This window comes from Rhinoraja longicauda, chromosome 37 (assembly GCF_053455715.1).
Source record: "Rhinoraja longicauda isolate Sanriku21f chromosome 37, sRhiLon1.1, whole genome shotgun sequence".
Classification (NCBI taxonomy): Eukaryota; Metazoa; Chordata; class Chondrichthyes; order Rajiformes; family Arhynchobatidae; genus Rhinoraja; species Rhinoraja longicauda.
Window position 1 is genome coordinate 10,153,854 of NC_135989.1, and position 15,718 is coordinate 10,169,571.

The following is a 15,718-nucleotide window of genomic DNA, read 5'->3' on the forward strand; positions in this document are numbered from 1 at the left end:
TCTCTGACTGAAATTTTTTTTCCTCATCTCCGTACAAGCCTAGTCGCTCCAGTCTTTCAACATACGATAGTCCCGTGTCAATTGGCCCTTGTGTGTCAGAGGTGGATGGGAAAGTGAGATAGCATAGGACTAGTGTGAACGGGTGATCGATGGTTGGCGTGGACATGGTGGGCCGAAGGGCCTGTATACACTGGAATTTAGAAGGATGAGAGGGGATCTTATCGAAACGTATAAGATTATTAAGGGGTTGGACACGTTAGAGGCAGGAAACATGTTCCCAATGTTGGGGGAGTCCAGAACAAGGGGCCACAGTTGAAGAATAAGGGGTAGGCCATTTAGAACTGAGATGAGGAAACACCTTTTCAGTCAGAGAGTTGTGAATCTGTGGAATTCTCTGCCTCCGAAGGCAGTGGAGGCCAATTCTCTGAATGCATTCAAGAGAGAGCTGGATAGAGCTCTTAAGGATAGCGGAGTCAGGGGGTATGGGGAGAAGGCAGGAACGGGGGAGTGATTGAGAATGATCACGTTGAATGGCGGTGCTGGCTCGAAGGGCTGAATGGCCTCCTCCTGCACCTATTGTCTATTGTCTATTGACATGATGGGCCAAAGTGCCTGTTTCCCTGCTGTATCTCTGAAGTCTAAGCTCTTTTTCAGTTAGAGGGTAGTTAATCTGTAGAACTGAGGGCTGTGGAGGCCAAGTCAGTGGATATGTTTGAGGCAGAGATAGACAAAATGCCGTGATATAGCAGCAAAATACCATGCTGGATATGAAGCTGTTGGGATGAAGCTGGAGTTTGGCAGCGTGAGGCAGCGGCCTTCTGCGTGGCGTGGGGGGACCTTGGGTGTGAGCGTTGACATCTAGACCCTCTCCCTCCAGCAGATGGCGTCCGCAGATGACACCAAGCCGGCGCAGAAAGATGTGGCCGACCAGAACTTCGACTACATGTTCAAGCTGCTCATCATCGGCAACAGCAGCGTCGGCAAGACCTCGTTTCTCTTCCGCTACGCCGACGACTCCTTCACGTCTGCCTTCGTCAGCACCGTGGGCATCGACTTCAAGGTGAAGACCGTGTACCGGAACGAGAAGAGGGTGAAGCTACAGATATGGGTACGCACGTGCTCCTCACACACTCGACCCCTTACCACCCTTTTCCCCCCTGTGCTTCCCGAAAGGTGGGGGTTTTAAAATAAACCCTGGGCGGCCCAGCGGTAAAGTTGCAGCCTCACGGCGCCAGAGACCCGGGTTCGATCCCGTGTCTGCACGGAGTTTGCACCTTCTTATCGAAACGTATAAGACTGGAGCGACTAGGCTTGTATACACTGGAATTTAGAAGGATGAGAGGAGGGTGATCATATCGAAGCGTATAAGATTATTAAGGGGTTGGACACGTTAGAGGCAGGAAACATGTTCCCAATGTTGGGGGAGTCCAGAACAAGGGGCCACACAGTTTAAGAATAAGGGGTAGGCCATTTAGAACGGAGATGAGGAACAAACTTTTTCAGTCAGAGAGTTGTGAAGCTGTGGAATTCTCTGCCTCAGAAGGCAGTGGAGGCCAATTCTCTGAATGCATTCAAGAGAGAGCTGGATAGAGCTCTTAAGGATAGCGGAGTCAGGGGGTATGGGGAGAAGGCAGGAACGGGGTACTGATTGAGAATGATCAGCCATGATCACATTGAATGACGGTGCTGGCTCGAAGGGCCGAATGGCCTCCTCCTGCACCTATTGTCTATTGTCTATTCTCCCCGTGACCTGCCTGGGTTTTCTCCGCGATCCCCTGTGTCCTCCCAAACTCCAGAGGCGTACAGGTTTGTAGGTTAATTAGTTTTCGGTGAAGATTGCAAATTGTGTAGGATGGCAATAGTGCGCGGGGATCGCTGGTCGGCGTGGACTCGACCAGCCGAGGGGCCTGGCTCTGCTCTGTATCTCTAAACCAAGAAGCGGCAATCGTTCAGAAGTGGTGGCAATGGAACCTTTCACCATTAAGAGGGGAAGCTAAAGGTAGTTGGGTGGCAGGAGGGTTGGGTGGAGGGAGATGGTGGGAGCTTGAGAGGGAGCAGAAACGTGAAGTGAATGGGAGCCTCCTCCAACATCTTATCTACCAGGTCATTCTTCCAGGTCCTTGCTCAGCAATCCTTCAGTGTTGCAATATGTGGAGCGAGGCTTGGAGACATTAGTGTGCATTGGATGATAATGGAGACACAAGGAACACACTGATACTGAAACACACACACACACACACACACACACACACACACCCACAGACATAGAAACAGACAGACACTGGCACAGAAACACACACGCACATAGAAACACACACACACACACACACACACACACACACACACACACACACACACACACACACACACACAGAAACAGACACACAGACATAGAAACAGACACACACACACACACACACACACACACACACACACACACATAGAAACAGACACAAACACACACACACACACACACACACACATAAACATAGCACAAAAAGTAAGGAAATTTGTGTTTGGTAGATTATTTCTTTGTTGTAACAATGCTTCTTGGCAATAAATCTTATACCGTTGGAAAGCCTGTTTATTTCCCTTTTAAATGGTGCCACATTTGTAAGGAACATGCATTTGTGGGATGAGCAGCAGAGCTGAGTATGTGGGTTGCGCCCATGAAAAATTTGCCAAATCTTCTCTGCCAATGCCAAACAGCTTATTCTGCCATTGACTCTTGTTCGGTGTTGTTTGGTGGATTGGATGATTGAAGTCTGAAGAAACAAGACATATTGGCAATTTAACAATTTATTCATTTAATAAACAGGAGCCTCAGTAGCGTGTGGAAGAACCATACACAGCCACAACAGCCTGGCACCTCCTCCTCCTCATGCTGGTCACCAGTCTGGTCACACACTGTTGTGGGATGGCATCCCATTCTTCAACCAGCATTTGTCGCAAGTCAGCCAACGTGGTTGTGTTGGTCACTCTGGCACGAACAGCATGCCCAAGCTGATCCCACAAGTGTTCAATGGGGTTGAGGTCAGGACTGCTGGCAGGCCATTCCATCCTCTCCACTCCCAAATTCTGGAGGTAGTCTCTGAGAAACCCTGCTCTGTGGGGGCGAGCATTGTCATCTTGGAGGATAGAGTTCGGTCCCAGACTGTGGAGATATGGGATTGCCACTGGTTGCAGAATCTCATCTCGATATCTCTCTGCATTGAGATTGCCTCCAATGATGACAAGCCTCGTTTTTCCAGTGAGGGAGATGCCGCCCCACACCATCACACTGCCTCCACCAAAAGATGTTACTCTATCGGTGCAGCAATCAGCATAACGTTCTCCACGTCTTCTCCACGCTTTGACCCTATGATCCAACTGCCGTAGGCAGAATCTGGACTCATCGCTGAACATAACGTTCCTCCACATGTTCAGGTTCCAGTGCACGTGTTGCCGACACAAGCGCAAACGGGCCTGACGGTGAAGGGCAGTCATGGCAGGCCTCCTGGCAGCCCTATGAGACCGGAGATCGGCTGCGTGCAGTCTGTTCCGAATTGTCTGGGCAGAGAGCCGTCGGCCATATCGTCCTGCAAACTTTGACTGCAAATCTGTAGAAGACAGCCTACGGTTCCTAAGGCACCTGATTGTCAGCACCTGGGGGTACCAGAAGCTCAAAACAAGAGTCAATAGCAACAGCAGAATAAGCTGTTTGGCATTGGCAGAGAAGATTTGGCAGATTTTTCATGGGCGCAACCCACATACTCAGCTCTGCTGCTCATCCCACAAATGCATGTTCCTTACAAATGTGGCACCATTTAAAAGGGAAATAAACAGGCTTTCCAACGGTATAAGATTTATTGCCAAGAAGCATTGTTACAACAAAGAAATAATCTACCAAACACAAATTTCCTTACTTTTTGTGCTATGTTTTAGAAACAGACACACACACACACACACACACACACACACACACACACACACACACACACACACACACACACACACACACACACACACACAGACGTGGCAACAGATAGATGCAGAAAGAGACACACACATGCAGGAAAACACACACAGATGGTGAAATGCGTGCACACACACACACACACACACACACACACACACACACACACACACACACCCACAGAAACAGCTATACAAAGAGGCAGACAGGCAGAGACACAACCAGGGGCAGAGACAGAGAGACATATATACAGACACAGACACACAAAGGCAGAGACGGGGACACTTAGACCCACAGACACGCAGAGGCAGAGACGCACACACACACTGACAGAGCCGCAGAGAGACAGACACACAGAGATAGAGACACAGACAGAACCACACAGAGACAGACACACAGAGATAGAGACACTGACAGAGCCACACAGAGACAGACACACAGAGGCAGAGGCACGCGGGCACAGCTCAGTGACCCAGGTTTGCTGTTCTCTCGTGGTAGCGTTGCATTGCCCCAGCCCAGGGCGTGTGTTCACGGTGTCTGATCCCTACTTCCTGCTCTGGCCCCTCCACTGCATTCCTTGCACAGTGAATGTTGTGCTCCGGTTGCCACGCGTCCACACATTGCGAGCGGAGGCAGCAAGCAGGTGGCTGGCTGTGAGAGGCAATGTCAAGCACCTTGCCTAGTGACAGGGGCCTGGTGCACGCCAGTCACATGGAGGCAGCACTGCTGATCCACCCAGAAAGCAAACAGTCTGTGGCCCGCCCTGGGTACGTGGATGTGTGGATCCGGGGATGATTCACCTGTGCACACACACACACACACACGAGCTGCATCTTAGCCAGCGAGAGAGAGGAGGTGCTGTGGAAGAGCAGGGAAATGGCCATGCACATAACTCCAGTACAGTTACCCTCCCAGAGCAGCACATTGGCGCAGTCATGTTTAGCCAGTATGGTCGTCAGGGGTTACGGGGAGAAGGCATCTGCCTCAGCTGGAGTGGAGACTGGAAGCTAGTCTGAGCAGACTTTGGAGAGTCGTGTTAGAGTGTGAGGGTCTTATCATATCATCATATCATATACATACAGCCGGAAACAGGCCTTTTCGGCCCTCCAAGTCCATGCCGCCCAGTGATCCCTGCACATTAACACTATCCTACACCCACTAGGGACAATTTTTACATTTACCCAGCCAATTAACCTACATACCTGTACGTCTTTGGAGTGTGGGAGGAAACCGAAGATCTCGGAGTAAACCCACGCAGGTCACGGGGAGAACGTACAAACTCCTTACAGTGCAGCACCCGTAGTCAGGATCGAACCTGAGTCTCCGGCGCTGCATTCGCTGTAAAGCAGCAACTCTACCGCTGCGCTACCGTGCCGCCCTTCTTCCACTAAACATAGTATATCTATTGCAGTGCAAATATATTTCTATGCCTCTTCCTTGCCTGCCCATGTCCTCTTAGTTGCTCAGCCCTGGGTGATAATTGTCGGTGAGGAATATGAACATCAAATCTGGGGATACGCAGGAATATGGATCATGTACCAGCGGATGTGAATCTGTGGAATTCATTGCCACAGAAGGCTGTGTAGGCCAAGTCAATGGATATTATTAAGGCAGAGATATAGATAGATTGTTGATTAGTGCAGGTATCAGGGGGTACGGGGAGAAAGGCTGGAGAATGGGGTTAGGAGGGAGAGATAGGTCAGCCATGATTGAATGGTGGAGTAGACTTGATGGGCCGAATGGCCTAATTCTGCTCCTATCGCTTATGAACTGTGCTGCCCGGACCTGACCAAAACACGGAGAAAGCTCAAGAAGTTGTACGATCTCTCACTATCGCCCAACACACACACACACACACACACACACACACACACCACACCACACACACACACACACACACACACACACACACACACACACACACACACACACACACACACACACACACCACAAGGAACCAAGGACATGCTCAGAATGAAGGAAGCTCACTACACATTGTCGCCTTGCTAAAAAATAGAGTTCCCCCTGAACATAGAGTCATTGAGTGATACAGCGTGGAAACAGGCCCCTCGGCCCAACTTGCCCACACCGGCCAACATGTCCCAGCTACACTAGCCCCACCTGCCTGCGTTTGGCCCATATCCCTCCAAACCTGTCCTATCCATGTACCTGTCTAATTGTTTCTTAAACGTTGCAATAGTCCCAGCCTCAACTACCTCCTCTGGCAGCTCGTTCTATGCACCCACCACCCTCTGTGTGAGAAAGTTACCCCTCAGATTCCTATTAAATCTCTCCCCCTTCACCTTAAACCTGCTGCCTTGTGAAGAGCTCATTGTTAAGAGCTGCTGCCTCACTGGGTTCGATGCTGCCCTCCGGTGCTGTCTGTGTGGAGTTTGCACGTTCTCCCTGTGACCGCGTGGTCATTATAGTTTGCTCCCACATCCCTAAGTTTAGTTTTGCTTTAAAGCTTTCCACTGTCCCTCGAAACACGTGACAATAAACGCAACTAAGTTTAATTTAGAGATACAGCGTGGAAACAGGCCCTTCGACCCACCGAGTCCACACTGACCAGCGATACCCCATACACTAGTTCCATTCTACACACTAAGGACAGTTTGCAGAAGCCAATTAACCTACAAACCTGCAAGTCTGGGATGTGGGAGGAAACAGGAGCACCCGGAGAAAGCCATGTAATCACAGGTAGAATGTGCGAACTCCACACAATAGCACCCATAGTCAGGATCAAACCCAGGTCTCTGGCACCGTGAGGCAGCAACTCTATCGCTGCGCCACCCTGCCTCCGTGGGATCCATGCAAGTTGGGAGGGATAAATGTACGGTAGGGCAGCTGTACGGTAGAATCGTTGGGAATGTGGGGAGAAGAGATCACGTGGAAAATTAGGAGCTGAACAGTGGACTGCTGTGTGGGCTAGCATAAATCTGATGGGTCAAATGGCCTCTTTCTTTGCTGCAACAGAAAATGGAAATAGATCAGGGGCAAGGTGATCTATTAAATTAAACATAGAAACATGGAAAAATGGTGCAGGAGTAGGCCATTCGGTCCATCGAGCCAGAATGATCATGGCTGATCATCCAGAATCAGTACCCCGTTCCTGTTTTCTCCCCATATCCCGTGATTCCGTTAGCCCTAAGAGCTGTATCTAACTCTCTCTTGAGAACATCCAGTGAATTGGCCTCCGCTAAACTGAATGAAGCTGTTCTATTCTCCTGGTCTCGCTGTGGGGATGATGCATCTGTGTTGGCGCCGTGCCACAGTTGGCAAGCCAGCTTTGCAATAAGGTAATGGTTTTGGCAAGTGGTGGCTGTTTCATTTATCCAGCCCGCTGCAGCAGAGACACAATGATCAGTGATGTCTGGACTCCGGCTGGCTGCACTGCACTTGGCAGACGGGCGTTGGAATCAGCAGGAAGAGAGGCTTTGCCATCCTCACTCACCATAGAAACATAGAAACAAAGAAAATAGGTGCAGGAGGAGGCCATTCGGCCCTTCGAGCCAACACCACCATTCATTGTGATCATGGCTGATCATCCACATTCAGTAACCCGTGCCTGCCTTCTCCCCATATCCCTTGATTCCACTAGCTAGTGAGGAGCCAGTGGGTCTTGTTAGGATCTCTCTGATAGCAGGCATTATAATGCCATTAGTCTACTGGCTTTATCTTGCACTATACATTATTCCCTCATCATGTATCTATACATGGAGGCACGGTGGCGCAGCGGTAGAGTTGCAGCCTTACAGCGAATGCAGCGCCGGAGATTCAGGTTCGATCCTGACTACGGGCGCCGTCTGTACGGAGTTTGTACGTTCTCCCCGTGACCTGCGTGGGTTTTCTCCGAGATCTTCCGTTTCCTCCCACACTCCAAAGACGTACAGGTATGTAGGTTAATTGACTGGGTAAATGTAAAAATTGTCCCTAGTGTGTGTAGGATAGTGTTAATGTGCGGGGATCGCTGGGCGGCACGGACTCGGTGGGCCGAAGGGCCTGTTTCCGCGCTGTATCTCTAAATCTAAAACAAAAAAAATTAAAATCTAGACCTACTGCCTTAAAGCACCAGAGTCCCGGGATTGATCCTTGTTTGTACGTTCTCCCCGTGACCTGCGTGGGTTTTCTCCGAGATCTTCGGTCTCCTTCCACATTCCAAAGACGTACAGGCTTGTAGGTTAATTGGCTTGGTTATAAATGTAATATGATCCCTCGTGTGTGTAGGATAGCGTTAGTGTGCGGGGATCGCTGGGTGGAGGAGTTTATCAGCTTCATTTCAGTTGCAGTTTAGTCTATTGTCACGTGTACCGACCTGCGATCCCCGCACACTAACACACACTATCCTACACACACTCGGGACGATTAACAATCTTAAACCGACGCCAATTAACCATCAAACACGTACGTCTTTGGAGTGTGGGAGGAAACCGGAGTACCCGGAGAAAACCCACGCAGGTCACGGGGAGAAGATACAAACTCCGTACAGGCAGCACCTGTAGTCGGGATCGAACCCGGTCTCTGGCGCTGTGAGGCAGCAACCCTTTGTTCTCGGTCACCTCAGCCCCCAGAGATTCCTTGTTCTTGGTGGTGTGGTCAATGCTGGTGGCTCAGGGCCGAGTTCGGTATAAACGTCAGGTTCACCGATGTGCTTAATAACTAGACAAATACGTGCAGCAGTTTAAAAAAAAAAAAATCCGGTGTTACACAGTGCAATTTGTTTAATTTTGTTTAAAGGATTTGGTTGAAGGATTACCTGACACTGGTATCTTTTTAAATGGCTCTCAATAACGAGCTCAACAGTGAACAAATGCAGGAAATAGGAAGGAACTGCAGATGCTGGTTTAAACTGCAGATAGACACAAAGTGCTGGAGTAACTCAGCGGGACAGGTGTAGGAAGGAACTGCAGATGCTGGTTTAAACTGCAGATAGACACAAAGTGCTGGAGTAACTCAGCGGGACAGGCAACATCTCTGGAGAGAAGGAATGGGTGACCCTTCTTCAGACTGAAGAAGTGTCTCGACCCGAAATGTCACCCATTCCTTCTCTCCGGAGATGCTGCCTGTCCCGCTGAGTTACTCCAGCATTTTGTGTTTAAGTGCAGGAAACACCCATATTTCCAAAATTGAAAATTGGTAAAGGTAGACACAAAATGCTGGAGTAACTCAGCAGGCTACTGCAGCATTTTGTGTCTCTTAGGTATAAACCAGCATCTGCAGTTCCATTAAAAAAAAAGAGAAGCCATTTGGCCCAACAAATCCATGCTAGCTCACAGCACACTTTATCATCCACCTTTTGCACTGGGGGCAATTTACAAAGGGTTAATTAACCTACAAACCCGCTCGTCTTTGGGATGTGGGAGGAAGCTGGAGCACCCGGTGGAAACCCATGTGGTCACGGGGAGAACGTACAAACCCCACACACACACACACAGCACCCGAGGTCAGGATCGAACCTGAGTCTCTGGCGCTGTGAAGCAGCTGTGCCACTGTGCTGGCAAAGTGAGGCCCAGCGCAAATTGGAGGAACAGCACCTCATATTCCGCTTGGGTAGTTTACACCCCAGCGGTATGAACATTGACTTCTCTAACTTCAGATAGTCCCTGCTTTCCCTCTCCATCCCCTCCCCCTTCCCAGTTCTCCCACTAGTCTTCCTGTCTCCGACTACATTCTATCTTTGTCCCACCCCCCTCCCCTGACATCAGTCTGAAGAAGGGTCTCGACCCGAAACGTCACCCATTCCTTCTCTCCCGAGATGCTGCCTGACCCGCTGAGTTAATTTTGTGTCTGCCTTCGATTTAAACCAGCATCTGCAGTTTTGGTTCCTATCACTGTGCTGGCCAATGGATCAAAGTGATAACTAATTTAGGAACAGATCAATGCACACCCTTGGGGGTTGGTGTGACTTCATTCCACTGGCAGAAGCTTCCACTGTTCACACATCTGGGGCCTACCCTGGGAGTAGAAATGACATGTTCCGTTGCGGTGGGAGTTCTTGCCCCACACAGGTATGTGTGAGCCGTGAATGGAGATAAACCGGTTTTGTTGCTAGGTGAGGTTTGGTTTGGGAAATGCCTTCAGTTTAGTTTAGAGACACAGCGCGGAAACAGTCCCCTTCGGCCCACCGGGTCCGCGCCGACCAGCGATCCCCGCACACTAACACTATCCCACACACACGAAGGACGGTGTACACTTTACACCAAGCCAATTAACCTACATACCTGTACGTCTTTGGAGTGTGGGAGGAAACCGAAGATCTCGGAGCAAACCCACGCAGGTCACGGGGAGAACGTACAAACTCCGTACAGACAGCGCCCGTAGTCGGGATCGAACCCGGTTCTTAAGCGCTGTAAGGCAGCAACTCTACCGCTGCGCTGCCGTGCCGACCATTGCGGTCTCTACCTTTCCTTGACCACCATGACTTTTCGCTTATCTTTCATTCATTTGTTCCATGTTTATCCGTCAGTATCTCTTGTTACCCTGGCTCTCAGCCTGAAGAAGGGTCTCCACTCGAAACGTCACCTATACCTTTTCTGCAGAGATGCTGCCCGACCCGCTGAGTTACTCCAGCTTTTTGTCTCTATCTACAGAAATTGCTTAGTAGTTCGGGCAAAATCTGTGGAAAGAGAAGCAGAGTGAACATGCCAGGTCAAAGACACTTCATCAGAACGGCTTCCTGCATTTTCTGGCTGGAATCCAGATTTGAACAATAATTATCTTATCTTGCTGTAATTATTAATATCATTGTGCAATCTCCTACAACGAACCTCAGTGAATTTGGATAAATGAATCATTTAGCTCATCCCTGACTCCCACGCTTGCTAGAGGATAGAAGTGACTGCACTTTAAAACACTTAAGTAGCTACTCAGCCCCTCTGTGACTTCCCAGAGATGAGAAGTGCATTAGAATGAGAGTTTTATTTCATTTCGGGTTGGTTTTATAATAGCTTTTAGAGGAAAGCACTATGTAAAGTCCTGCTTATGTTGCAACTTTGAGAGGATTGTACGCTGAGTCTGTGATATTCAATCTCTGCCATACTATATCAGCTGGGCAAGTCTGAAGAAGGGTCTCGACCCGAAACGTCACCCATTCCTTCTCTCCAGAGATGCTGCCTGACCCGCTGAGTTACTCCAGCATTATGTGATACCTTTGATTTGTACCAGCATCTGCAGTTATTTTCCTGCACATGTCAGCTGGGAGTATCATTGTTGAGGCTGCAGGGTGTGTGAGAGAGAGCAAAGCTGCCTTTCCCTGCACCCAAGACAGACACAAAATCCAAACCTCTCCTGCATTGGTGCAACACCCCCTCCTCCCCCCTCCCCGATCCTCCCTCCCCTCCTCCCCCTCTTTCTTCCCCCCTCCCCCATCTCCCCCCCTCCCACCCCACCCCCCCTCCCCGTCCCCCACCTCCCCTCCTCCCCCACCTCCCTTGTCCTCCTCCCCCTCCCTCCTCCCCTTCCCCCTCCCTCCTCCCCTCCCCATCCCCCACCTCCCCTTTCCTCTCCCCTCCCTCCTCCCATTCCCCCTCCCCCACCCTCTCCCTCCCCCTCCCCCTCTTCCTTCCCCCCTCCCCCATCTCCCCCCTCCCCTCCTCCCCTCCCCACCTTTCCTGTCCTCCTCCCCTTCCCCCTCCCCCTCCCTCCACCCCTTCCCCCTCCCCCTTCCCCCCATACCTTCCCCCACCCCCTCCCCCCTCTTCCCCCACCCCCCTGTCTTCTCCCCCTCCCCTCCCCTCTCCCCTTCCTCTCCCCCTCCTCTCCCCCACTCCATCCTCCTCAACCCCCCTATCCTCCCTCCACGCCCTCCCTCCCCCCTCCCCCCTCCCTTCCAAGGAGATAGAGTTAAACTTTAAAATGTGAATAACTTTAAAAATATAACACGGATTTCAATGAAACTTCTCCCATTAGCACCAAAGGGACGACGGCTAGTAAGGTGGGCCTAAAATTGTCGCGCTATCGTGTACCGTTATGGCTGCAGTTCAGGAACAAACAAACAAACAAACGAGAGTTTTAGTGTATAGATGTAAGCCGTTTACACAGTTTATTTCTGTAATCCCGTCCAACATTATTCCATTAACAACATTGCTCAGACTGATGACTACCAAATTATTGGGAGTGAGTTGGCAACATCCTTCTGGCTTTTATAATGACTGCGGCAAAAAAGTGCTGAGTTGTCTTTGGCACATTGTGAACTATTGAAATGCTACGTAAGTGTGGGTCTTTATTGTGTTGTAGCTTTATTATACATATTAGTACTGATAAGGAAGGCCCTGAATAAACATTTGCATGATGTTAACAATTATTAGGCAAAATAACAGATATACATTTTCATGTGGGTTTATATTGCACATGAAATGGGACCAGGCTCTGTGTATTTTGCCTACCATTGATGACCAGCTCGGAACCACTGAGTCCATTTTGACCATCGATCACCCGATCACATGAGTTCTACGTTATCCCACTTTTGCATCCACTCCCCACGCATTAGGGGCAATTTACAGAAGCCAATTCACCTACACGTCTTTGGGATGTGAGAGGAAACCGAAGCACTCGGAAGAAACCTACATTGTTTCAGGGGGAACGTGCAAACTCCACACAGACAGCACCCGAGGTCAGAATCGAACCTGACTCTCTGGTGCCTTATAGAAACATATAACATTCTTAAGGGATTGGGCAGGCTAAATGCAGGAAACATGTTCCCCATGTTGGGGGAGTCCAGAACCAGGGGTCACAGTTTAAGAATAAGGGGGAGGCCATTTAGAACTGAGAGGGGGAAAACCCTTTTTCACCCAGAGAGTTGTGAATCTGTGGAATTCTCTGCCATAAAAGGCAGCAGAGGCCAATTCACAATGTATTCGAGAGAGTTAGATGTAGTTCTTAGGGCTAAGGGAATCAAGGGGTATGGGGAGAAGGCAGGAACGGGGGACTGATTTTGGATGATCAGCCATGATCACATTGAATGGCAGTGCTGGCTCGAAGGGCCGAATGGCCTAGTCCTGCACCTATTTTCTATGTTTCTATGTGGCGTGAGGCAGCTCTCTACCATCTGCACCACGAGGTCATATTGGAGCCACAGTGTCGTACAGCAGGGCAAAAGGCCCTTCGGCCCCACTTGCCCAGGCTGACCAAGATGCCCCATCTTTACTAGGATATGCACCATCTTAGTCTATCCAATCTACACCACATCTTATACTGTCTGTTTTCAAAACAAACATCCATTTACTGTAAAGGTTGCTCAGGATGCCCGAGAAATTCTTGCATTTCCGAAGAAGGGTCTCGCCCCGAAACGTCACCCATTCCTTCTCTCCTGAGATGCCACCTGACCCGCTGAGTTACTCCAGCATTTTGTGTCTACCTTGAATTTATTCAAATAAGACTAGTTTCATCTCCCACTCAGAAGAATGGTAGAGGTATTTAATCAAAGGTAGACACAAAATGCTGGAGTAACTCAGCGGGTCAGGCAGCATCTCTGGAGAACATGGATAGGGGAATGTTTCAGAGTCTCAGGAGAAAAGGAATGGGTGATGTTTCGGGTCGAGATCCTTCTTTAGACTGGGATTTAATCACCTTGGCTGGGAGTCGCTGGAGCCTGTTTATGTCCTGTCTACAAAGAGACTCATGGCATCGTCCCACTTTATTCAATCCAATACCCAGAAATTTACAGAACAGTCCTCAAGTCATTTCATTTATACTAGAATTAGAGCAAACACAAATCACTATGTCCACGGACTATCCCAAAGTGGAACATCCTTCCCGACACCACCCAGTTGTGCACCAAGCTTGTCACTCTTCAAGTCACAGCTCGACAACTTGAGCATGGATCATCTCACCAAACGTGCCCACGTAAGAATCTAAGTAACCCTTTAGCTACCAGTACCCACGCGAGCGAAACCCACACAAAGTAGCCCGGCTGTTGTGCAGCAGAAAGCAGAATCAGGTTTCATAGCAGCAGAGAAAATCGCACTATTCCTGCAAAAAAAAAAACCTCAAAGTACTGGAGTGACTCTCATCAGGTCGGGCAGCATCTCTGCAGGACACGACGGTATCGGCGATGTTTCGGGTCGAGACAGGCAGCCTCCTGGAGGATATGTCCTATCCATGTTTAGTTTAGTTTAGAGATACAGCGCTTAAACAGGCCCTTCAGCCCACCGAGTCCGCCTCGACCAGCGATCCCCGCGCACTAACACTATCCCACACACACACACACACACTAGGGACAATTTATATTTATACCGGGCTAATTAACCTACATTGGAGTGTGGGAGGAAACTGAAGATCTCGGAGAAAACCCACGCGAGTCACAGGGAGAACGTACAAACTCCGCACAGGCAGCACCCGTAGTCAGGATCGAACCCGGGCCTCTGGCGCTGTAAGGCAGCAACTCTACCGCCGTGCCGCCGTGCCACCCATAAATATGTCCAAACCAAACTAAACTAAACTACTCAGCAGGTCTGGCAGCAACTGTGGAGAAAGAGTTAACATTTTAGACCGATAAGAACATCTAGCATTGACGTGTGGGGATTTATTAAATGCAAGATGTCCATAAGTGGCTATGTCCTTATCCTTCTCGGTCCTGGTAGCTCAGCGACTTAATGACTCACTTTCCTTTTATAAAATGTGTTCTGAAGCAAGTGACATTCCAGCTGATTCCAGTAACTTCCGGTGTGTGCGTCAACCCCTATTGATAAATCCTATAGCAACTGAACGGCCTTTACTGGGCTTGACGTTGTTTTGTGCTATTTTGTGCACCTGGTCTGGAGATTGTTGCTGGGATATCAGCTACCGGTTCCCATCACTTCATCGATGGCCGCTGCTCTATACAGGTGCAAGAGCAATCTTTTGTCTTAGTTTAGTTTAGAGATACAGCAAGGAAAGAGGCCCTTCGGCCCACCGGGTCCGTGCCGACCAGCGATCACCTGTACACTAGTATAAGACAATAACTGCAGATGCTGGTACAAATCGAAGGTGTTTATTCACAAAATGCTGGAGTAACTCAGCGGGCCAGGCAGCATCTCAGGAGAGAAGGAATGGGTGACATTTCGGGTCGAGACCCTTCTTCAGACTGATGTCGGGGGGGAGGGACAAAGGAAGGATATAGATTGAGACAGGAAGATAGAGGGAGATCTGGGAAGGAGGAGGGGAAGAGAGGGACAGAGGAACCATCTAAAGTTGGAGAAGTCAATGTTCATACCACTGGGCTGCAAGCTGCCCAGGCGAAATATGAGGTGCTGTTCCTCCAATTTCCAGTGGGCCTCACTATGGCACTGGAGGAGGCCCATGACAGAAAAGTCAGACTGGGAGGGGGAGTTGAAGTGCTCAGCCACCGGGAGATCAGTTTGGCCAATGCGGACCGAGCACACTAGTTCTATCTTGCACACTAGACACAATTTTCAGAAGCCAATTAATCTACAAACCTGTACGTGTTTGGAATTTGGGAGGAAAACTGGAGCGCCCGGAGAAAGCAGGGAGAACGTGCAAACTCCGTACAGGCAGCATCCGTAGTCAGGACCGAACCCAGGTCCCTGGTGCTGTAAGACAGCAACTCTGTTACTATACATCTTAGTCTATACAATCTACACCACATCTTATACCGTCTGTTTACAAAACAAACATCCATTTACTGTAAAGGTTGCTCAGGATGCCCGAGAAATTCTTGCATTTCTGAAGAAGGATCTCGCCCCGAGACGTTTGTTGCTTTTTACGGATTTAAAGGTACAGCGCGGAAACTGGCCCTTTGGCCCCACTGAGTCCATGCCAACCATC

The 15,718-nt window shown here is 49.6% G+C and overlaps 1 protein-coding gene across 4 annotated transcripts in view; it reads left to right on the plus strand.

The window, feature by feature from the left end:
• rab3da (RAB3D, member RAS oncogene family, a) overlaps positions 1–15,718 on the plus strand; it is a 49,421-nt gene that overhangs the window by 23,601 nt on the left and 10,102 nt on the right. For 3 of the 4 annotated variants that reach the window (XM_078429638.1, XM_078429640.1, XM_078429641.1), the window contains exon 2: positions 881–1,108. In XM_078429638.1, coding sequence (XP_078285764.1) covers positions 881–1,108 — 228 coding nt within the window. Of the gene's footprint in view, positions 1–877; positions 1,109–15,718 lie in introns of all 4 variants that reach the window. The other variant, XM_078429639.1, reaches the window with a different exon arrangement.